The following is a 25,268-nucleotide window of genomic DNA, read 5'->3' as shown; positions in this document are numbered from 1 at the left end:
CTCTCTTGGCGCGTAAGTCTTGCGTGAATTCGCGTTGCGAACGTTGCCGCGCGCTCACGTATCTCGGGGAACTTATTCAAACCGGGCGTTATTGCAATGTGATCCTTTCTCATTGTTCCCCGGCCGTGCATTCCAATATTACGCTGTAATTTATCGGCTGCGCGCGCCCGCGCGCGAGCCGCGGCCTTGTTAACGGATCGGTTTTAGTAAAATGTTATCCTTTCAAACGGATGAATTGTGGACCGTATATTCTCGCTCCGCAACAACAGCCGGGCCGGTGAAATTACTTAATCCGCGCCCGGCTAATATCAATTGTTCGTTTTCGCTTTCCCGCCGGCGCACTGCGGCGCTTCGATTTACCTGAAACACTTGCACCGCGATTTCTTCCACCCATTAATATTCGGACACTATTTAACGCAGTATTACTTTTTCGAGAATGGTCGAAATGACTAGCACTTTTCTGAGATATTAGGGAAAATATTTAGGTACTGGGCAATGTCTAAGAAATTTTTAAATTTCAATTGGAATGAGAAGAGACAAGAAACTTACGTCTTTTAATTTTTTTATCGGAGTTTGTAACAAAAATTGAAACGATGCGTTTTGTAGGTCTCTATAACGATTGCTGACAATTTCGTCGAAATCGATTGACGTTGTTAATGAACTGCAAACGATTACAAATTGCGAAAATTCCAATTCCCACGATTTTCGACGAAAAACTGTGTTAAATCTAGGGTTCTTTCGTCTTTCAACGTCTGTAGCTCTGCGTTAAATGATTTCGATAAAATTTAAGGTTTATGTATCTATTTTTTTATATTTACATAAAATTAAAAAATATTGTTGTTTTACATATATTTAATCTTTAAAAAAGAATTAATACATTTTGTTTTTCCTCGTTAAATCTTACATAGTATGTATTACAGTTTATTCAACGAAAATTAATTTTGTTAGTCTTGGCTCATACTAAAATGGATACATGAATCATTTCTTCTTTACAATAACCTCTGAGTAGTCGATATACGATGTTTTATCATAATTTCATTGTGCATTTAATAGAAAACGTACCGCCACTAAGCATTAAAATTTCCGTACTGTAAATCATTCTAGTAAATGTAACTCTAAAGCTCTGATCTTCTTTCAAATCAAACAGAATTCATGTGAACCAATTTTGCCAATCTATTGCTATACTGCGACTGTTCATACAAAATAAAAATTTGTGTATCAATTGCCGAAAATACAAATTAAATAGAGAACTATCCTAATAACCTTCTATTTATAATTTTTCTACAAGTTAATAGAACTTGCAGAAGATTCGTATCAGAACAAAAAATCTGTACGTTCAACATTAAATCGTTGTGCAATCCCCTCCTGGAAGTGAAACTTCGTGAGCCTACTTTTCGATAAGCACTACGTGTTCCCACATAGTAAACTTGCTTCAGAATGTTTCTCGAATGGTAACGAAATATCGGTTATTTTTTTATCCGTCCTGCAATCTCTGGGTCGATTACAATGCTAACCGAGGTTTATCTGGTCGTCGATAATAATTACGAGTTCCAAGCGTCGTAAACTTGCTTGAAACTGTATCTCGAATGAAAAGGTGCTAGAATAGAGGATTTTTGACATTTTTAAACGGTCACGCCAGACTAGCTCCGGAGAAATCTCGAAATCAATGTTACGCAACCTCTTTCAGCCCTCTTTGCGCCTCGGCCTCTCTGCACCTTTATTCCCAGTTTGACGGTCATCGTCATACATTGTGTGGCTGCGGTTTCGGTTGCACAATGCAACGCGGCCTCTCTTCGCGCGAAATCATTAGACCGTCGACGCAAAAGGCAACCACACGGTCGTAAGGGTAAATTAGGTGGCCGCTATTTTACGAATCATAAAGCTTACCGCAAATTCTTGCAAAGGGACTGTTCTACAGGGTGTGCGCCGTTACAGCCTCCACAATATCGACGCGACACACTAGACAGGACAATCTAAACGTTCCTGCGGCAACAGGGCTAGCGTACTGTAAGAAAACATATAACTCTTCACTATGAGCAGTGTCCAACCCTAATTTTTTCTCTTAAATAGGAAGCAGGCGACACTTCCAAGAGGACGAAACAAGTATGCGCGTATATTGTAGGGGAAAACTACAATAGATAAGATAAATGAGATACTCGTTTAAGATAAAATAATAAAAAGAATTAAATGGGACGGTATAACAAAATAATCTTGGCATTAATCTTACAATTACTGTTTTCTTATTAATTCTAAGTATATATAGTATTACATAACCCTTAATTATATAAATCTTTACATCTTTTGTTAATATCATATTTTAGTAGTTTATGACAAGAAATAATCCTCCCAATGAAAAGAAACTGAACAAAATCAACACCATTTTTTGGATAAAGATATTTTAAAAATTATCTTAACAGATATGCTAAAAATTAATAATATAATAAACAGAGAGTTTGGAATACCTTCTCCTGTCGCATGTTTTGTGATACCGATCTACATTACTTTATAAACTTCTTTCTTATTTTATCATTCGTCATCATCTTGCTCCTCTTCTCGCATTAACTTTACATTTAATAATAGTTGTTCTATCTGATCCAGATTCTGTAATATTTATTAAATCTGTACTACTATTCTTTTTTCCTGTGCATTCTTTAACGAAGTTTGTTTTTTATTTTCCTGCTTCTTAACTAAAGATTATCTTCAAAAACATGTCTAATTTGTTTGAAATTTTCTTTATTAAATTTAGTAACAACGTTGAACCTTTAACATGTTTAACTACTATGATTCTTGAAGAAATATCGAACCAAATGCAATGAACAAAAACCCAGACAATAGTAACAGTACTTCATACGTCACGAGAAAAAGGGAAATATATTACTGCTATAATTACGTATTAACTGTTAGTGGTATTAGTTTAATTAGCTTCAAATTACATGGATTAGATATACATAATATATAACAAAACAAATTTATTCATTCAGTATCACTGCTCTAATCCTAAGTAACGTAACTCTACTAATGATGTAGCTCTAAATCGCACGTGAAACACACTAAGCGTAGGTTAGAAGATTTATTAATTGTTCAACTTCAATTGAGGCACTGAGTAATCTTTCTTAAGTACGATCAATTTAATTCCCTGTATATTATTTGAATGACAATATATACTATGAAGAAATAAATTACTATAATTTGTATATCCCTTAACACGTTGAGTGCCACGTCAGTCATCGGTGACTGACAGTATAAAATATGATAATAAACTTAAAAATTGACATAGTTGTTATCTAAAATTTATATAAAGTCCACTTAATTTTTATTTAATGGGGGATTTTATTATTAATGTACTTGAACATTCTTTCAGAAAACTTTAATGGATCTAATATGTTTAAACATTTGCATCGAGTAAATTCTAGTATGTTAGTATTGCGCTTCGCATTGCTGTACCACGATACCAGCACGCGCGGCCTGGCAGAGAAATCATAAAACCGCGTGGCACTCAACGTGTTAACAGCATTAATTATCTTAAGAATTAATCGATAGTTACCGAACCATAAGCATTACAAACATTAGAATTTTTTTTTAATTATTATTTAGAAGATCTACCGTATAGTTTCGTTGGACAAAAAATTAAAGAAAAATACATCGATCGTAACAAAAGCAACGAAGAGTGTAGACAAACGTAATTCAGCCTATGACAATTTCCTTTCTTTACGAATATCTACAATTACTTTAATAAGAATTATAACGTCGCATGGATTTACTTTTGCAAATAAATTTTTCCATTCCAGATAACCATTCCCACAAGTGCGGATGATTTAAGTAAAAGTTGGTTATCGTTGCTCAACTTACCCTCACCAGACTATCATTCTCGGAAGTTTTTCAGAGGCCTCAGCTCTCCAGACGGGGGTCGAAATCTACTTTGCGTTGTCTTCGCGAGACAATTGATGAGCACCCGGGCAAATTATAATGAAAAGCAGGACGGTACGGGAGACACACGCGAGGACGTGTAAATATACCGGCGTCGGCGGGGGCGAAAAGCAATTTTTAGGTTGAAAAATTGGGGCGTGAAAAGTTAGATTATTAAACTCGCCGAATGGCCGGAGGAGGCGTATTATCCGCGCTTTGGTTTACTTCAGATTAAGAAAGTTCACCCGTGGGGTGGGATTTTGTGTCAAAAAGCCGGGAATCATAATAACGAGCCGAGGATTCGGCGTGGCCGCGCTCGAGAGGGTTCTCGCGCGTCGAATTACCCCGGCGCGTCGCGGCGGAAAGTTTCGGCAGCGACAGGCCGAATTAATAGTTTACAAACGGCGACGATCGCGTAGCTTCCATTACACGGAGCCTCGTCGCAAGACTCCGGCTTTATATTTATGCGGCTCGGAACGTTGCTTTCCCACGCGAGCTGAATTTACTCGCGTATCTCACGCACACGCTTTCACAGCGGCGCGGCCGGCCGGTGATCGACGAAAATATCAGATCGTTCCCGATAAAAATGTCCTGCCTTCGCGGTACGTATGTTGCTACGTTTGTTCTCTCGCGTAATGGAATTATCGTTTCGCGGGAACCGGCGCACGCGATACTTCGATTACGCCAAATGCTCCGTTTCGCGGCTGCCCGGACTTCCACCCCCGTCGACGTTTTCTTGCTCCACCCCCTGACCGAAGTCGTTTATTTTCGACGCCTGTAATCCGAAGTTCTACCCAGAAACTCTCGGGCTAGATCGTCGCCGATCCTCGACCCCGGCGCACCCTGATCGAATTTTTATTGTGCTCTGAGCCAATTTGACTAGCAATGAGCAAATCGAAGTGAACAGAAACGTCGAACCTCTTAGCTGTGAATGACGAGCATACTCGACTTTTCTCTTACGACAAATATGTTCATCTCAATATACCAATTAATATTTTACGCGTTTATAAATATCGTACATTTTAGAATCATTTTAATATTAAGAAATTGTTACGGAAGTATAAAAGATTATGTTTAAGAGTAAGAAGTTAAGAAATATGCTACATTCATTGAAAAGTGATTAACTTGAAATTCAGGCTAGTTATATAAGTACAATTTTTATTGTGTGAGTAGATCTTAGATAAATATTTGGGCAGTCCTTGGAGGTTAAAAATTGGGTGAAGCAGAATAGTTGATTCAAATTCTGAGACTTGAATAGCGATTAACGAAGATTAGCGGAGGAAATTAGCAGTAGATTGTGATTTTTTATGAAATTTAGTCAATAACTAAAATATTCTTTACAATAAAAATTATAAAAATTAACTAAAAATCATTTTCTATTAGATGGCATAAATGCACCGAGTTACATAGTTTAACAATAAGTATCATAGAAATGGCAAAGCGAAGAAACTCGAAAATAGTGAAACAGGTTCCCCGCACTACAACCAGTTAATAGAATTAATATAAAGGGGATGGAACTCGTCGCGGGTGAATATTCTGTATCAAGGCGCAAATGGGTTAAGTAAGTATGAAGATCGCTCGAGGAGGATTAAAGACGTAGAAAGAAATCGGCGAAAGGAAACGCGCAGCATGCGAATGTACAATGTAAATGCGTCGGTTAAAAGCCCGGTCTTAAACGGGCGATCGACCGCTTCGAAATGTAAATCGTCGTCGATTCACTTCTCGAGAAATGAATCGGGAAGAGGAACCCGGCTGTCCCATGAATAGAACGTCGCCAGGAACTTGAATGACTCGACTATTCCGGGCTCGAGAAGGAATTCCGCTCTGAAATCTTTCAACGCGACGGGTGTGTACAAACCCGTGCAAATAGCGCAGCCGGCCCCGAGACACAAGTATCGTCTGGAATCACGGTTTTTCCATTTACTAGCTACGGGACATTTATAGACGCGGTCGCTAACAGCGAGAGACAACACGACGGCCGACACAAAGCTTCAAAAATCGACTGCCAACGCGTCTCGCAAATGAAGAAGACCATTTGAACATCACATTCCATACCACGTGAAAGTAAACTGTATTTTATGTACTTGCAGGCATGGCGATACAGTTTTCCATGCGTTTACTGTCACTTCTTTATTGACACTTCTAATGCAATCAATATTTAAGATTGTTGAACTTTGGGCAGAGGAAACTGATCAGATCTCCTCTTGAAACAAATATTTAGTAAATTATATATAAATTTGAAATGCCACATGACATTTCAATCAACAATGCAACAACAACTATCGTATCTCAGATCATATCTTTTCTATACATTCTTTTTCATTCAATGATTTACACTTAAACAGTGTTTACAATAGAACCATGTATCCTTTATGCATCTTCTTGAGAAAATCATTTTATATTGATGGATAACTAGATCAGGAAAGAATGAATGTATTGAGATCTTTTGATGATCCTACTGCGTGTGTCAAGAATTAAATAACTTTGTTACATATCCATATTTTTGGAGACTTCACAGAACTTCGCAACCAAACATTAACTCTCTCAATCGTGTTACTAATTCAACATTAGATATAACACAGATCGGAGGATGAAGTACTAATTATTGAACAAATAAAAATAAAATAAAAGAGTCATAACCTGACAGCGAATTTTTATACAACATAAAAACTATCTAAGTTAACTGTAGGAAACTTAAGTCAGATAAAAATTTATGTTCTCCTTTAACACGTTAGTCGCCCAGCGTGAAATGATCGAGTTTCTTACAGTGTCCGAATCGTAACGATATATTATATATTAAATATAAATAAATGTATAATAAATATAATAGTATGTGAATTTTTAATATTATTATTTTTTATATTCTATATTTACTGCTGCTTATTCCATTCAATTTCTGTGCCACAAATGCGATTTTCATAAATTAAATAAATAAAATCCTACTTAATTTGAACAAGAGGAGCATCACCCATATTTGAGTGACGGAGCCCCCACAGATACCTATCACCTGTACAATATGGGTGACGCGGCAACGAATGTATTAATACTTTTAATAGAAATTCCTCCAATCCCTTTGCATACATAAAATTCGCAGCCTAATCACAACTTCACGCTTCTTCACAATCGAGGATCGTAGCAGACGATTTCCTTATAATTTCCTCAGTTTTTGTGTTTTTTTTCCAGTTAATAAACTTTCCCCTTCAGGACATAAATGAATGAATGCGAAACACGTTTTAAATGAGAACATGGACATTACGAAGACAGCAAGAACGTGTTCAATTATTCAGAGCTGTAGTATTCTAGAGCAATTTTTCCTTAGTGTTCCCATCTCGCTGCACCTTTCCCTAACAGCGTAGGGCTGGTCTCGTTTAGAGGGTCAGCGATAAAAATTCTTTCGAAAGAACGTCCGCGGGTGGAGCAGCAGTAGGGTGGGCAGGTCTTTCCCCGAAGGCAATTTGTCGCGAAAACCTTGGCGCGCAATCCGAAAGCAAAACATACCGTCCGGCCGTCGGACAAACGACGTGTTGCGGGCTTTTTGCTGGTGTGCGTGTGCCGGGCCATCCGGTCCGCGAAAATATTTCACATATTTTTGTTAGGAATTAATCCAGCCCGTAATACTCGTTGCCGAGCGTGTTCACCGGTGAAAATTCTCTTGACAAACAACCCTCTCGGCCGCGTTCGCACCCCGGGCGCAGTAAAGGGCGCGTGGCCGTCGTGTTTGTAGGTTTTTCGCGCGCGCGTACACACCGTGCCGTAGGGATGTCTGCGGGGGTGGTCGGCGAAATGGTCAACCCCCAACCCAGCCTCGCGACCATCCCTCGCAACCCCCGCCGCGCGTGTACTCGCAGCCCGGAATTCCTCAAGTTTGCCCAGGGACAGAAATTAGTCGGAGCGACGTAATTGCTCGAACGTATGCGTTCGCCCGTTAACGTTATGGCACCTCTCATTACGGCCCTAACAGCAGCTGACACAAGCGACGGACAGGTTCATCCCTCGTGCACGGTTTACGGATCGTCGACGCAAAAATTTAAGCGTTCCCTTGGCGGATTCCAGAAAAATTCAACGGCGAAACAGCCTCCCTTCGCGGCGGACCTTCTCTCCTCGAAAACTCGCGTGTCTCGCGAGAAAGAATGGTACAAGGTGAAATAAAAAGGGGTTGCTGTAGGGGATGTCACTTTTAAGGGGTTGTTTCTCTTCTTAAACGCTTCATGCCGACAAGCAATATTTCCGCTTTAATTCAGGACGCGGAAATTGCATAAGGCGATGGTTTCGGCTACTGTGGCGTGATCAATTGCTGTGCTTTTGATTCGTTTTCAAGCAGCATGAAATCTATATTTATCGAAGAAACCATATTAAATTTTTGTATTTTTCTCTGTTGTTTATTTTTCAATACAAACATTTGATTTGTTATTCTTAGAATGAATTGAATCTTTTTATTCTTTTATTTCCTTCATTTCGTAATAAAAAATTTAATATGTTTTATTCGATAAATACAAAATTATCAGTCTAAAATTACCGGTATTATATAATAATTGGTCACTCCACCGTAACCCGGACCAATATTCTAGAAATATTTTTACACTTATCAAAATAACTTTATCAGTCGCCGTATGCTGGAAACTGTTTGACCAGGTTTGGTTTCATTTGCTTTGGAATTGCAATTTTTATGGACGCGCGCGCATAATGGTATATCTCTGTCGACCGGGTGGGTGCTATTAAAACTTGAAACTTTAACTGCAACGCGTTCGGAGGAAATATGGAGGACGGAAGTACGGGGAACGAAATTTACGAAGAATCAAGGAGAGAAATTGTTTCGACGGTTAATATTTCGGCTGATAACGCGGAGCCGTGACGGTTCAACGTCATTTCGCCACAGTGGTCCCAATTTCGTTGCGATCGTTACTCGAGATTGACGCGGCCAGTGAACACCGGCAAATTATTGTCATTCCATTGGGTCATCCCGTTAGTCATGATTAAGCAAATTTCATACCCAAGCTATTAATATTATAGCGGCTGACCGCGCGACGTCCACAAAATTCCCCTGGCTAGTATAGAATGCATATACTGACCCCGACAACTGCCGCTACTAGCAAACTTCCTGAAGTTGATTAAACCGGAAAGAGCTTCGACGGCTCGCAGTCGCGCCCACGTTTCCCTCGATTCAACGATTATTACTTAACAAGGATCTAGATGGACGTCTCCAGTTGGAATTATGGTTTCATGATCTTCTTGTAACACACTTTTCCCTTTACAAAATCATTTTCCTTAATATCCTACAGGTAAATTACATTTGCAACATTTCCAATGGTAATTGTGTGTATAACTTCTAAATTTTGGAATACCTGTATGAATGTAAAAGCAACTAAAGTCTCCTTCGAATTTCTTTTTGCTGAACACCCCCATTAGAAGAAATTATTTCTATTCCAAAAATTTTCAACTGCAATTGTGTACATAGCTTTTCAATTTTAGAAAGCCAGAGTTAACGTACAGAGAATAAAGCACCTAGAGTTTCCTTCGAATTCATATTTTAAGGCAATGCTTCTGTTCCAAAAATTTCCAACGGTGAATTCAAAGTAAACAAGATGGAATAATCTTTCTCGAATCGCAGCAATTTCTTCAAATTTACTTTCGATTATTGAGGGTAAATGTAATTGTGTGCTTAATGGATATTGAAAAGTTAAATTATAAATAAAGAAATTAGAAATACTTGAGCCCGAAATTGAGACAATTTATACAACAACGCAGAAAACAGGCACAAAAATGCATTGAAACAAATTTTACGAACTTGAGAGAAAACAATGCGATGTAATCCGTAGTTTTGCAACGAGAAAGCCAAGTTTACTTGCAAAATTTCCGCGTGAAATCTTTTTTGTATTTTTACGTTTTCAGTGACTTTCAGCTTCTTTTTCGAATACAAAACATTACGAAGAATAAATAGAATTAATCAACAGCTTAATACATACTCATTAATTGGCTGTACGATGTACAGGTATATCTGCGTTCGAATGGCGAACAGACTCAACTGGTCATCCTTTATTAATCCTCGAGCTTCACATGCTTACACATTGTTGATTCAATTGTATCAGCAACTTCAATAAACATATTCCAATTTGTTAATCAATTACAGCCGTTTAATAATACAACTTCGTTAATTATTACATTATTATTAATACAATTGAAATATTCAAATGCCCTAGTAAAATGAATTATTGATCGTCAGAGAACTTGCAATAAATATCCTTAAATTTCCGTTACTTTAAAGAAGGAGAAATAGAAACCGTGTCAAAGAGCTTAAGTATATGGTAACTGAATTAACTTTTTAAATACGACTTAAAGAACATGAACATGTTTTTAAAAATATTTTCCAGTTTCGGATCTAAAATATAGGTCCAGGTTATTAATTACTTAAATCCTTGGCATAATATTTTAATGTATTAACACATGCTAAGAAATATAAAAATTGATAGTATTTAAGAACATCGATATGCTATAATATAATTTAAAATTACTAGATAAGCCAAAAGTTAATTTGCATAAAATGTGATTGTAGTTACCTGCAGAAGATCAGTCTGTATAGAGCTTTTTGCTGTTCATCCATTTCTCTTCCCACCGTTTAAATCACTATGAACCTTGCTACTTTAGAAGTTTTTAACAGTAATGGATATTTATATAAATTATAATTTATATTTTTATGTGGTAAGGAACGTTAGAAACTACCTTAAGGAACGCTGGCAAGTTAATTCTCTGAAACACCGACTGAACATAAATACACCGGGAAACCGGAGCACAAGTTTTTCGTGTACGTTTGCCAGAAAGCCCATGACCTGCTAGAAGTAATGGCATTCGTGACAAGGAGTCTGCGGCATTTCTATAAAGTATACAATGGAAATTCGGGAGCGATATATTGTTCGCTACGTCAACCGATTTCTCGGGTATCAATTTGTCAGACAGTGCAATTGTATAATTACAGCACAACATGTAAGTATAACCTTACGAACATAACCTCGAACACCCAAAGCGTGTACCCACATGCTTGATATTTACTAGAAACTACCATGATTACAACACATTACCATAGATTATCCTTAGCCTTAAAAACCTACGATAACGTACTTCCTTATTTTTCTAATTAATAGTGTCTCAATCATTCAACTTTCTTGTACTATTATGATCAAATTTTGTAAAGGAAATATTTTGAGTCCTTCACAGTTATAATGAATATTTACCGCTTTATTTAACTTAATGTTGAGACTAATGGAATGTACCTTCAATAAACTATAAAGCTATTATACTTGTATACTAACTATATTTTCTTTCTGCAGCTGATCGACCAAAAATAACAGGTAGTTTAACAAATATACAATCAAGCGTTGGCACTGTTCAGTCACTAGCACCAGATGTCTTAGACATCAAAAAGACAGAAGAAGAAGCAAGAGAAGAAGCGGAGCGAAAGGAAATACGTGAACGGTCCGACAGATGGATTAAACATAGTTTCAGATTTTTTGGTGTTGTCTTTACCCTTGGGTTGTCATATATGATTTATGAATTGGCAAGAACAAAGTATGATGAGCAGGGTAATGCCTTAGATGATGAATACTCCAATTTACCAGTGTACCAAAGGGTATACAGAAGGTTTAGAAGGGAATATACTTACTACACTAAGGTGTGTGAATTCTTCAGGATAAGAGTAGTTTTCTAGATCTGATCATAAGTACGTATATCCTTGATTTTTAGATGATCCAAGAACCCAGCAGGGACAAGCTTCTTCCAGATCCACTCAAATATCCCTACATTCAACCCCCTTACACTTTGATCCTGGAGTTAACAGATGTGCTTGTACACCCTGATTGGACGGTATGTTAAATATTCATGAACAACAGGTTGTCTTGGCTGAAGGTAGCCTTCAGACTAGATATCTCCTTTGGTTTTGTTATTAAAAACAAAGTAGTTATTTCAATAGTCTTCTTCAGCTATAGTTAAATCAGTTATTTATATTATTTAATTGGTTACAAGTATGAAACTGGCTGGAGGTTTAAAAAGAGACCTGGCGTGGATCAATTTTTAGAAGCTGTTGCTCCGCCACAGTTTGAAATTGTAGTATACACAGCAGAACAAGGTCTGGTAGGTATAGATTTTCTGTTAAAATTTGAATTTCATCTCATTTTCTAAATATTATTTTAGACTGTTTTTCCTATATTGGATGTCTTGGATCCTAATGGATATATCATGTACAGATTGGTAAGAGATACTACCCGTTTTGTAGATGGGCATCATGTTAAAGATTTGGATGCTCTTAACCGTGATCTCAGTAAGGTAAGTGTCTAGTAATATCATATGGAAGTCAATATTATAGATTGTTGGATTTTTCTTCAATTTGGTTATTACGTGATACTAATAGTTTCGTTTAAAAAAAAAACATTGATGACTTTGAAATCTCGAATATATTTGCATATGCAAATAACCGTTTTGTAAAACATGGTTTGCTGGATGCTTCAACAGGTTATAGTTGTTGATTGGAATCCAAAAAGTACAAAATTCCATCCTGAAAATACTTTAAGGCTACCACAATGGACGGGTAACGATAATGATACAACACTGTATGATCTAGCTGCATTCCTGAAAAGTGGGTTTGGCTACGATATATATATACCAACTTACAATTGTTTGTGTTACTTCAATCTCATTCGATGAATCTTTTTCAGCTATATTAGCGACAAATGTGCAAGATGTACGAGAAGTCCTCAATTATTACAGTCAGTTTGATAATCCATTAGAAGTTTTCAGGGAAAACCAGAGAAAATTACTTGTAAGCAACTCGTATTCATTTTCGCATTGAATGCGTTTTAACACGTATCAACTAATCGAAATGATTGCAGATGCAAATGGAAGAAGAAGAAAGCAAAGCGCAGCAAGAAAACAGTAGAGTACTTACTTCAAAGTGGAAACCGTCTTTCCTCCGAAATCGTTAAGTCGCGATAGAAAAAAATTGTGTAAAATATGAAAAATTTGTAAACCATCATTAACATGTCTTTTCATCCTGCTAATGCACATTGCATGTAATTATTGTACAATTTTTGTTATAAATAAATAAACAAGTAATTCATATGCCCAAATAGTTGGTTTTATTGCACACTTTCATAGAAAAATAATTATTCCAAGTAAAGTACGAATCACAACTTCGGCTTCTTACGAGTATGCCCCTTCTTAGGACGCGATTTCACTTTCGGTAGAAGCAACTCTTGCAACACATTACTATCTTCTAATGCCGTTATATCTACTTCTTGTGAAACGCTTATTAATTCTTGTGAATTAATTGGTGTAGCGACATTTTCTAATTCTTCTTGAGAGAATACTGGAGGTTTAGTGTCTGCAGATTCTAACCAGCTTAAGACCTTTTGATGAGGTGCTGTTGTTAACGGCAATCGAACATCTTCACATATTTCCCATACAGCCAGTAGTTCCGGTGCCAATATGTCCATATAACTATTTAATTTCTCAAGCGGCTGTTTCCAGCTCGAACTGAAGTAATCATTCGACTCGCAGTCGCTGTATTTTAATCGCAATTTTTTATTTGTAAAACCTATAAACGTCAAACATTAGTATCCTCGAAACAATTCGTTATTTAAGGTCATTTCATATACCTACAATCGTAAATGTACTGCATATCCGATTTTTCAGAAATAGTTAAAGGTACAATTGTGTCTCCTTGAGAAGATGCTGCCTTTTCCCAGGCATCCAATATGCAATATGACCTACAGTTAGTAGCTGAATATTTGTCTATCGGAGTGTCATGTGTTATGCACTGATAATATATGTCACCTAAATAATAAATTTCTGTGAAGTTAAAAATTAAAAAGACGTGTATTTCAAGAGAATTAATGGTAAACATACCGATCGAATTTTGAAGAAATAAGAATATATCGTTAGCTTCGTTTTGTATAAGTGCAGAACCAACATTGCACAATTCGAACCTGTTTCTTAAATATGGATTCAGACACATTCCTTGCAATTGAGATTCATCTAGAGTCTCCTTAATATGGGGAGGCATAAATGGAAAATTAAAAGAATGCGAAATTTCATCGCCTGTCCAAGTGTTTAAAACTACTATGCTTTCACTAGGCACTTGACTAGATAGAACAACGAATTCTTTATCTTCTCTGGAAGCAGACACATATAATTTTAGTTCTTATATATTTGTTTATATTTTAATATAAACTAATTTTGAAGTTGCCCATAATTTAAATTTAATGTTTAATACCTGTTTGCAACTTGGCCAATTACTGGTGGATTCTTAAACTGATGAGTCCATTTTTGTTGCACACATTGTTTAGGTGAACGTTTATCGCACATTAAGACACTGTGATTAGTTGCTATGTATCTACAAGAACTATGTCTACTTTCGATATCTAATGTAATACTTTCGCATTTTTCTAGGAATGACTTTGGACACAATGATAACGTTGGACGATCAAAAGGAATCTATAAATATTGAAATGGATAATCCTTATATTGATTCCTATGAAATAAATATATAATTAAAGCAATTTTAGACTTACTCTAACGTCGAGATAATGAAGGCAACATCTGTCTACAAATAAAATAATATTTGGGTCCATTGTTTCAAAATTTACTCTTCCCCATAAATCACTTGCCACAGTGGTTTGCATTACAGTGTTGCTACATATATGTTTCCTAAAAGTATAAAAATATTGGGATGGTTAAGTATTGGCTTGGCTGTAATTTGGAGAAGTGACACACCCTTATTCAATATTTACGATCATAATTAATATTTACATTTTTGTTAAGTCCCAAAGAGTAACAGTTCTCTCTGAATTTACTGTGCAATACTGATTAGTATTGTATAAACTTAAATCTGCACTAACTAATGGGATACTTGATGATTGTTTATGAATTTCAGTGATATTCCATTTCTCGTTATATTCAGATAGTATATAAAAATTACAGTGATCCTTGTATCTACCCAAAATTGTACCTAAAATATTGATAAAGTTTGAAAATTGTTTCAATTACCCAGTTACCCTTAATGTTATACAAACTTACATGAATCAGGATTAATATTGTATTTCAATTCAAATAGTGAACCATCTAATTCACATTTAGCTGCTTTTGGAAAGAATGGTTTCCAAAAGAATTGATCAACATTAACAATAGGTGTGGCAACTATAAATGTATTAAAATAGGTTTATAAATTAATTAAGTAGGAGAAAACAAATTCTATCATAATGATAATACCTAATTCATCTTTAAAAGGAAACAGTAATATATTTTTGTTATGTATCATCAATTGATTGATAGTTCCTCCAGTGAAATACCAATTGTAAGACTAAAAATAAAATTATAAGCCATCAATTCAGTTAAATTCATTGCCTTAAAATTATTCCTATATCTTTAATTCAACATACACCTTCAAAATGTGGATCTGGATCGAGAGCCATAATTTCTGCTAAATCGGCCACATATCTAGGTATTTTAGCAGTAAGAACTTTGTCTGTGTGTTTCCATTTTATATCTTTTTTATTTGTTTGTCCTAATTCTATAGAAAGGTGTAATTATAAATCCATAGAATCGATAATATCAAATATATATATTAACTGTTACATACATACCCTTCTCGTGTTTAAGATAGTAATGCTGCAGCCTCTGTATATCGTCAGTGATATAATTCTTAAGTGTAAGTAATTCTAACACAGGGTCCTCTTTATTGATTACTATATAAACAATTAGATATTAAAAATATTAACATTACCTGGTCTTGTTTAAACGAATTGCTTACCAGTTCTTGGTATTTTAGCAGGTGGTAATAAAGGTCGTGGTAAATCACAGTGGTAAGGATAATCTTGGTATTTTTCAACAGTGTCCTCTAAATCAACATCATCCACAGAGAAATTGCTATGTAAATTATATCCTGGTACCAGGTAATGTGGATAATTTTTCAAAAAGGATGGTTTCAATCTACTCCTTAAGTTCGTTTCAGCACGTTTATATGCTGCCGACGTTAAAACGCTTTGGTCTTCCATTGTGATTGTTTACGAGCTATTAATACTAATCGTTACAATATTGTTTAGATTTTTGCTGCATTGGTATCAAGATATTTACAACACATGCTGCTGTCAAACTTCTCAACACGATCTTCCACATGCTGTTCTGGCGTCCTTCTAAATTAAAGGGAACTTTCAGAGACGGCGCCACAGATAGTGGTGTGGCGGTGTATTTGAATTGAAATTCAAATTAACGAACAGCAATAAGAAATATTTTTACTTTATTTTTATCGTGAAAAATCGTTAGATTGAAGAAATAAATATTTCATTGTTGCTAATTAATAAATATTTCAAACTGTTGCTAATTAATTTTTATTTGGATCTACAGTTATCAATCTAATCCACGGAAAATTAATTAACAATTCCCTTTCATTTAATAATTTCCAAATATTCGTAGTCGTAAAATATAAAACAAGGTACGCCGCAGACTTTTATTTTATTATCAGCACTAAGACTCCATAATACAAAATGGGATGTGTTCTGTTTAATAAAAACTATATTAGCTTTGACGTGATTTTGATCTGTTCCCTGAAGATTAAATAAAACTATTTTTTCTTAAAAATGTGTTCTTTCTTAGATAATTGATCGGCCCTGGACATTTTGAGGATCCTGTATAATTCGGTACTAACAACCGTATATGCGATTGCGTCGTTCGTACGTTCTCCTAGGGAACTATAGTAAAAATGCACGCAACATGGACGTCCGATACCGCAATTACGATGTCATACGTCACTCAACAAATGTGCATCACCTACTTGTGTTCGACCACACATCCGGTTTTCTACCGTGCGGCGACGGTGCGGTAACGCAATTTTGTAGTCCTAAATACTATAGATTAAATTGAAAAATCTAACTACATAGATTTGTTTCAAAAGATGATTGCAGTACCGAGCGTCCATGTTACGTGCACTGTTTACCGCAGTTTCCTAGGTGAACGTACGGTCGACGCAAACGCATATACGGTCGCGCAGTACGCATTCATATATCGGTCGGTGCACATGTACGTTAGTTTGCTGCGACATGACTGAGTCAAGCATTGAAGATTCTGCATTAGATATAGAACTCTTCATTGAAGAAGTGAAAAAATTTCCTGAAATATGGAATGTGGCAGCGGAAGAATATCACGATAGAACAAAGAAAAGAAGCGCCTGGCTTGAAATCTGTCGCATTTTTTACGATAAGTTTGACGAAAGACATGAGCGGGATAAAAATGAAATATGTAAGTAGGTATATTAGTTTACTTTTCATTAATAACGTATTTATTAACAGTAATTATTTCGAGCTTAAACTTAGAGATAATTTCTTTCCCATGCTATAATGCTAATATTAAAAATATAAGAAAATTATAGCATAGTGTAGATCTCTTTTTAAAAAACTTTTTAAACTACAATGGGAAAATAAACATTATAGAATATGGTATTATGACATAATATTTAACTATTCTAACGATATGTATTATAACATTACATGCGTGAAATACATGTAAAATAATAAACTTATCTACTACTCTAAATTCACAAAATTCTTGTTATTTCATAGTGTTAAGCTAAACATTAAAAATGTTATGTTTTAAATATAAAGAAGTACGATTCGATATTTAAATTTAAACAAATTCAAAACGTGGAGTTAGTGATTCCATTTCAGGATCTATTGTAATGGTTGAGAACATATTCTTATTAATTTCATTGTCAGGTTTAAGTTTTCTTGAATTCGGACCAATCTATAATATAATTAAAAAATTCTTTGTCATTCGACGGAACTTTTCCTTTATATTAACGTTTTGCGGAAGCGGTAACACTTTATTGGCAACAAGCGTCAAACTACATTGGGACTGTCAGTTTCTGACATTTGCTCGTTTTTGGAATATTGAGTGTAATGTTTCCCAACAATTTTTGAAATATTGTACTGCCAAAATCCTTTGCAGAAATTGATAAACCTGTATCAAATATGTTCGACTTCTAAATGACCAATTCTTTACGTTAACGTTAAACGACCAATTTGATCGCTCACACTATCCAAGTATCTTCGATATAAATTTACATAAATATATTTGGCTTCAGGTAATAAATTAATTAAGAAATGGAGGAACGTCAAGGACAATTTCCTTAAAAGCGTTAAAAAGAGGACTAGATCGGGACATACGGCTGAGCGAGGCAGACGGTACATTTACGCTCGTCAATTGACGTTTCTTCAACAAGCTGGTATCGCTATAAAACAATGTAGTTTAGAAGATCCGGACGAACAGCAGTTTCAAGATGAAACCGAGATTAAAGCAAGACCAGATCTACCATACAAACATAATACCCGAAAACGGAAGCATGATACCGAATCGACAATAACTGAACTTACGAAAACTACAATACCATCTCAATCTGAATCCGATCAACTAGAATATAACGCAGACAAATCATTTTTCGATAGTCTTATTCCGTCATTGAGTGGATTTAGCGAAGATCAAAAATTGGAGTTTCGTATTGAAATTTTAAATATTATCAAAAGGATGAGACAACAGAATAGTGCATCAAGTAATACAAGTCCATATAGAAAAAGAAATGGATATACGTAGCGATTTACGCCTGTAACTTCGTTACCACATTGTGTTTCGAATAGTTGTTAAGAAGAATTAAAACTGTTCCTCTATTTCTGTAAATATTTTAATTGTTATAAATAATTAATTTTCTAATTACGTAGAGTTAGCTAATGTATTTTTGGAATAAAAACGTCTGGAAAGAAGTCTTGACCAGCAGAACATTATTTCAATATGATTTAAATTCCAATTTTAATCAAATAATCCATGAAAATCCAAAATTTTCCAAAAGACTATATCTGCCTTTCTTAATTCTTCATTTATTATTTGAGTTTATTTATTGATAACATATCTGTCTACAACTAAATAGATTTTTGTCAAGTATTCAAACAATACAAAGTTTTCGTTTCAGTATACATATTTACGCAATTAATGAATATCGTCCATTTTTAATTATCCATTCCGAATTAAAATTTCATTATGTATTTTAAAAAACGTCCTTTTCTCATGTGTTCCTTTAACATATTCTGTTTAACTTTTCTATTTCTGGTTTAGAATATAAATGGAAAATTTGTTGTCTTTGTTCTCTCATATTTTACGTCGTCCTGTTAATTTACCAAAAATTTCACTCATATTCTGATCATAGTCATTTTCTTTTATTTTAATATTACTTGTATTGTGTCTAGTCCTAATTAGTAACTTTCCTCTCGACTTTAGCATCAAATTATTATCGAATAATATCGATCCCTCCAGGAAGAATCAGTCAATGACAAAGTATTATCATAAACTAGTTTTAAGTTATTAAGTATTGTAAATCATTATGGTGTAACATTCTCAATAATTGCCTTACTTTTGACTAGCTGATTTTGCAGAACAACCTGCCCTGCGAGTATGTTTCAGGCTAGTAGCTTCGATATTCATAAATAGGGTGGAGATTTATGAAGGGGGTGACGATTCATAGCGTCTTCATTCTGGCACCTCTCCCTAGGTACTCGGTCTACTCTCTCTCGGGGGAGAGTGCAGGGAGAATTTTCTCCTGAAGTATTAGGATTATGCATAGAGTCGTTGTCTCTAGCCACTTTCTTTCGCGGTGAAGTAAGGGGTACAGGAGTTCGTTAGCTCCAAAGACTTACAGACATAGTACTTGTCGCGTCATCTCTTTTGTCGAAACAAAGACTCTTTTTCTATTTCGCAATTTTCTCTGCAATAATTTCTTGACACAACCCTGATTGTTGTTGCAAAGATTGTAAAGCGTTGTAGTAACAAAAGAAACCAGAAGGAATTCTGGCTTCGAGCTGAGTACAGAATAAAAATATTCTTTTTTTATTCCCCTGAATTTTATTCCCCTAAACGTCATCCTATCTTGTGCAAATAATAAAATAAGTTACGTATGATAAATTCGGTGTCATGCAACATTTGATTACGTGTATGATTTCTGTTTATTAAACTTCTTAGCTCAAGGTGAATCGAAGGTCATCATCACCCCGATTTTTTCTATTAAAAAAGTAACAATTTGGTAAAATTGTCCGAAACACGTTTCTGTTAGATTAACATAAGGGCACGATAAAATATGCGCAAAAGTTAGTTTACACACGCAACTTGTACACCTCCTGTAACTTTTGAAATGAGCGTAGAACAACAAATTTTTCAATTTAAATTGGCATAGTATCTAGTACATTTATTTATTTTATAGATGAAACTGTTTCGGAGATCTGGAAGTCACTTTTTTTTCTTAAATGGAATACTATATTTTATATATCAAAATATGGAAAAATTTCTAACTCTGAGTAAAAAGATATTGACGTTTGTGAGCCCAAAACCTAACAGCTAACGAGTAATTTCGTTTTATATTTTGAAAAATTCTCTTCACTTTCCACTGGCCTGCAGAAATCCATGATAGTGTTTATTCTCCAACTTGATATTGCGTAAAGAATATGTTCAAAAAGTAAAGCGAAATTACTCGTTAGCTATTAGTTTTATAGATAATAAAGGCCAATATCTTTCATATTTTTATATATTTTTATAGAGAAAATATGGTATCTTATTTAAGAAGAAAAGTTGACTTTCAAATATCTGGATCGGCTCTACTGTAATAAAAATTAATGCATTACGTACTATGCCCCTTTAAACCTCGCAACTTTTGTATAACATACATAAGGATGTTGCAAGAAGAGCACAAGTTGCATGGACCAATCTGTATATGTATTGTTTTACCCTCAAAATATAGCTTTCTCTAAAAAATTGTCTAAGATCAGAACAAGATAGACGTGTTAGTCTATAATTTTTAGATTGATTAGTAGCTCACGTGTCTGTGGCAACACCTGATCGTGTAAAAGTGTGTATACTTACGATTTATTTCATTCGCCAGAAAATATCGAGCAAATATGACAGGGAAATAAAAACGCTCGTGTAATCATTCTATATGTATACATATATATTTCTCTTCTTAATATATACATATACATATGCATACATATTTTCGAATGTAATATTCCATCGGATATAATAATACATTTGGCCTGTGTAGAACAAACAGACAGATAATGCAACGTTCGCATAATTGTAAAGTATACTATAAATTAATGTATACAATATACATAGATTTCTCGTGTGCTTTTTTGTGTTCTCTGGTGAAAACTTTCGATTAAATAGGTATCATTTTTTGCGCGAAAAGGAAGGTACGACACGTTTTTTGTGCATTTTGTTTTCTCTTATACGAAACTCTTTTTTTTCTTTTTCTTCGTCTTCTTCTTCATCGTTTTGTTTTCTTGTTCTTCTCCATTGTGACTAAAGGTCTGTCTCACACGAGACGGTTACGGTAAGAATTCTTTTACTCTGTAAATTCGTGCACGAAGTAAACGATCTATGAAGGAGTTCAACAAGAGTCTTCTAAAATCAAACGTGAATTGAAAATGATGTAGGCACTCGATCATCCTTCGCACGTAATTTCAACTTCGCGACGCCATGGTGGTGTATTAATGTATAAAAATTTCATAGTGATTTAGGAGGGAAGTGTTTAGTTCGGAAGAAAAACGTTTCCGAGGAGGTTTTTTCAACTACTGTGTGTCGAGCAAAATGGTTCCTTACCATACACATCCAATGTGCCGTGTGCACGGTTTCGCGATTCTCGCGGACTTTCTTTCGAAATCTTGTAAAAATCCGCGATCGTTCTGTATAACAACGATTTTCATACAAGTTTTGTTAATACTCAGTTCATGCAACATTTATCGCAGCGCCATCGTGATTCGTTATTCAATCGAAATTCCGATAATACAGTGTTGCGCCCTCAATTGCATCTGAAAGGAACATTACCAAAAACAATTCATACAAAACATATTTCCTTTGCAAACAATTCCACCGTTTCTTCTCTGTTAGATTAAAATCAAATTGTACAAAGCTTCAATCTCTTTGCTTTCTTGTCTTTCACAGCTTTATTGAGTAGGCCAAGAAGTAATATTCGAATTTCCGACAATAAATGAATGTCTGAAGATGATCGTTATCGTTCTCGATAGATTTACCAAAATGTTTATCATCGTTAACACTAAAATTTACTGCTGTGCACATTAATAACTTTTCTTGTTATTTGTATCTTTGCAAATATCAAAGAGCCTGAAATACACGATCTTCAAATTAATATAAGTATTTAAAAAATTTCAGCAAATACAATCGACTTTTATTAAATTACACATGAAATTCTCATTTCTTAGAGTATTCTTATAAGAATAGTCCTTTGTTTGGACAACGGCAAGAACGATCTCTTAACGAAAAATCCGGCATTATTTATTGGCTAACTCAATGTCTAATGTTATCTTAATAGGTACAAATTACGTCAATATTTCTATAACGCTCCAAAGTATTGTTATTTTAATTATATTTTACAGGAACATACAAAACATATTTGCTTTTTAATCAAAAGAGGAGGAGGTTTTAAATTCGTCACGTATGTCTTCTGTTGTACTGATGTTTGGGCATATCTTTCTTTTTAAATATCGTTTCGTTTTTCTTTCAGGTAAAATCGAATCAAATGAAGCTTCAATTACTTTACATCGGTGTCTTTTGTGTTTCTATCTACTGTATTCGCATCTTAATGGGTACATATAACATCCAATTACTGAAATATTTCTCAATTCAACCGAACTGCGAAGGCGCTGTATTTTTTATCTAACTCGTCGATCGTTTCTTACTTCTGGTAAAGAAGAGTCTGTTCACATTTTACACGATTCTAAATTCGTCGTTAATCGTCTACAGTCGATCTTTGATGTCTAGGAGCTTTGGCGAGCTTCATACAAACGCGATCATATTAAAAATATGAGAGATTTCCTCTAGATGCTTCGTCGACCATTTTCCCATTTGCCAATTACTACGCTAACTATAAATGGTCTACAAGTTTGCGGTGTGACGATCGTGTATAATGCGACAGATACATATTCATTTTCCCTCTTATCATTGAACACGTACTTTCCCTCTGAGGTAAATGTTCTTGACGTTATCTGCTCGCTGATCGAGGATGAACAGCTTTCGTCTCACAGCGAACCTTGTTATGCGTTATTGTAGCGTCCTTACACTTTTAATCGGAAAAGTAGGCCTGTCTGATTCATTGGTACTATTGCTAGTATAGTATAATGAAGATGTCTCAATATTTGTAACGAACCTATATGTTTTGATTAATACGTCAAGCGCCGAAAATCAAGCATAATACAACACAATAATTTAACTAACGCCACTGAAACTAGGAAGTTAATAGGTATCGCAGTCGATGGTATTCTAACTTCTTTCTGAGTAACAAATGTCAGTCCTGGAAACTAGATAAAAATTACGAAACACTCGTGTTAATAAAGAAAATGAACGCAATGCGTTCGAATTTCGAATAGTTATAATTAGACTGTGAATTTTATGCGTTTATGAGAAAAAATAAGCAATTGAAATAGATGATTATAAAGATATTACAAGAATTTGTCATTTCCAGCTTACTGAAATTATCCAAGGAAAAAATAAATTTTCATCTATCTTCCGTTTCGTGTAAGAAGATGAAAGTTTTCGATTTACATCAATTAGAGACACTTCAAACAATAGTTTAAGAAACAGTATTGTAACGTACGTCCGTTGTAATCTGCAGTAACGCGTACGAAATGATACGTAAGGACAGTTGTTCAATTTGCATTTTGCAGGGGTGAACACGTGATCCTAACAAGTCCATTGTGATCGTTTGCAGGCGGCGCTTGCAGTTTTCGTCTTCGTACGACAGCGATTCGATATCCTCGTCGACGAGCGAACTAATTAAGATTACCTCAGGGAGAAACGAAGGTAGATACATACGTCGAGGAAGATACAGAAACAAAGGGGTTCTACATTGTAAGAACCGCCTAGGAAATTGACATTGCGCAAGGGGATACACCCTAACGATCGCATATTTTCTTTCTTAGTTACGAGTAAAAATCTATATTATCATCTCCTGACGGTCAAAGACGACGTGCATTCCTAACATCATTTTGATTATACACTATACAAATGTCGATCGAAAAGTATATCGCTTAATGATCCCTGCGAACGCGATGCGTTTATCACTTGGTACTCGGAGATCTCGCAAAAATAATATTTCGACAAAATCTGACAGTTTTCTTCACAAAACCTTACTCTGAATTGTTACAGTGCAACCAAAAGAGAAATTCACTGAGGAAATGATTGATAATCAAAGAATTCGCTCGCAAGTTCGCGACATTATTCACTTGCCGAAATCCACACGACAATATTTCTTAATAATAGCAATAATAAAACGAAAGCAACGACACTTTATTATTTTTTACTGGGTTACAATAATTCTTTTTAACTATATTGCACTTCACTCATTTCTTGCATACCGCTCGCATACATTTCTATTTACAGCACCGAATGGTATAGTATATACAATTGTTCTTTACTTCATGTTAGCCTACTTATTTCTAAACTTAAGCTATCTCCTCACTTCCTCCATTTTTCTTCTTCTACTTTTTATTTTCCATCATTCCCATCTCTTCGATAGACACTCTAAACATGATTGTTTACTTGAAAGATGCAACAGTTATTCTGCACGCAGAACTATTTGTATCTTTAATATATTGTTCTGCTTTGTTTATATAACTATTTCTCCTTTACCTCTTTCTTTTCTGCTCCGCTGTATGTAACCGACCTTCTTCTTTACCGCCATATTCTTCCATTTAGATTACTTCTGTCGCTTCTCTCTTGTTTAACATCGTTCCTATTCCATGCTCCATTCTTCCTCCACAACAATGCCATGAAGCCCTTATCAGTTGATTATTATTTCATGTATTTCATACTGTCTTTTGAGCGCTTTGATACATCTTTTGGTTCGATGCGAAAACTTAACACATCCAAAACAACGATGAAAGGAACGGGTTCGAAAGAGATCGTCCCTCTATATTTCCGAGAATAATCCAAGCATATTTTGTGTACGTAAAACAGTATTTCGAATCATGGTGATTCATTTTTAGACCTTCTCCATGGTACTCTTCGTCATTCTTAATTGGTCGGTTTTCGACTAAAATTCGCTTCCAGCGACACGACGATCGTTCGCCGGAGACAACAAGGTGTTCCTTATTAATAATCTTCTTCGCATGCCGTTGCATCCTGCCGCGCTTGTAGCCGGCCTAATGGGTTCTGTACTTTGTGAGAATACAGGTTATCGATTTCTTTGTCGGTCGCCGCGGCACTTTCCAATATCGCACCCTTGCAACGAAGGAGCGACTTTAAAACACCCCGTGACACACGAATTAACGTCG

At 35.3% G+C, this 25,268-nt stretch overlaps 3 protein-coding genes across 5 annotated transcripts; 2 read left to right on the top strand and 1 right to left on the bottom strand.

The window, feature by feature from the left end:
- The first annotated feature begins 10,692 nt into the window (after positions 1 to 10,692).
- LOC144475854 (mitochondrial import inner membrane translocase subunit TIM50-C) lies at positions 10,693 to 13,013 on the top strand. Its single transcript, XM_078192179.1, has 8 exons — positions 10,693 to 10,884; positions 11,229 to 11,569; positions 11,641 to 11,760; positions 11,920 to 12,027; positions 12,088 to 12,219; positions 12,406 to 12,529; positions 12,609 to 12,712; positions 12,783 to 13,013. Exons 1-8 carry the CDS (start codon positions 10,743 to 10,745, stop codon positions 12,873 to 12,875), a joined length of 1,164 nt encoding a protein of 387 aa, XP_078048305.1. The 5' UTR covers positions 10,693 to 10,742; the 3' UTR covers positions 12,876 to 13,013.
- Taf1c-like (TATA box-binding protein-associated factor RNA polymerase I subunit C-like) lies at positions 13,006 to 16,811 on the bottom strand. 2 transcript variants are annotated; one of them, XM_078192177.1, is made up of 12 exons: positions 16,595 to 16,811; positions 15,701 to 16,082; positions 15,534 to 15,635; positions 15,330 to 15,460; positions 15,160 to 15,250; positions 14,968 to 15,087; positions 14,701 to 14,899; positions 14,463 to 14,598; positions 14,165 to 14,385; positions 13,798 to 14,063; positions 13,552 to 13,725; positions 13,006 to 13,486 (listed from the first exon to the last, which is right to left on the bottom strand). In XM_078192177.1, exons 2-12 carry the CDS (start codon positions 15,942 to 15,944, stop codon positions 13,077 to 13,079), a joined length of 2,094 nt encoding a protein of 697 aa, XP_078048303.1. In that variant the 5' UTR covers positions 15,945 to 16,082; positions 16,595 to 16,811; the 3' UTR covers positions 13,006 to 13,076. The 2 variants fall into 2 exon arrangements, with proteins under 2 accessions (XP_078048303.1, XP_078048304.1); XM_078192178.1 differs by lacking the exon at positions 16,595 to 16,811 and having other exon boundaries at positions 15,701 to 15,960; positions 16,024 to 16,082.
- A 7-nt stretch (positions 16,812 to 16,818) lies between these two features.
- LOC144475855 (uncharacterized) lies at positions 16,819 to 18,684 on the top strand. 2 transcript variants are annotated; one of them, XM_078192182.1, is made up of 2 exons: positions 16,819 to 17,188; positions 18,026 to 18,684. In XM_078192182.1, the coding sequence occupies exons 1-2, from the start codon at positions 17,068 to 17,070 to the stop codon at positions 18,529 to 18,531; spliced, it is 627 nt and encodes a 208-aa protein (XP_078048308.1). In that variant the 5' UTR covers positions 16,819 to 17,067; the 3' UTR covers positions 18,532 to 18,684. The 2 variants fall into 2 exon arrangements, with proteins under 2 accessions (XP_078048308.1, XP_078048306.1); XM_078192180.1 differs by having other exon boundaries at positions 16,826 to 17,184.
- Positions 18,685 to 25,268: the final 6,584 nt, after the last annotated feature.

This window comes from Augochlora pura, chromosome 10, assembly GCF_028453695.1.
Source record: "Augochlora pura isolate Apur16 chromosome 10, APUR_v2.2.1, whole genome shotgun sequence".
Classification (NCBI taxonomy): Eukaryota; Metazoa; Arthropoda; class Insecta; order Hymenoptera; family Halictidae; genus Augochlora; species Augochlora pura.
This window is presented reverse-complemented; position numbering and strand designations above follow the sequence as displayed.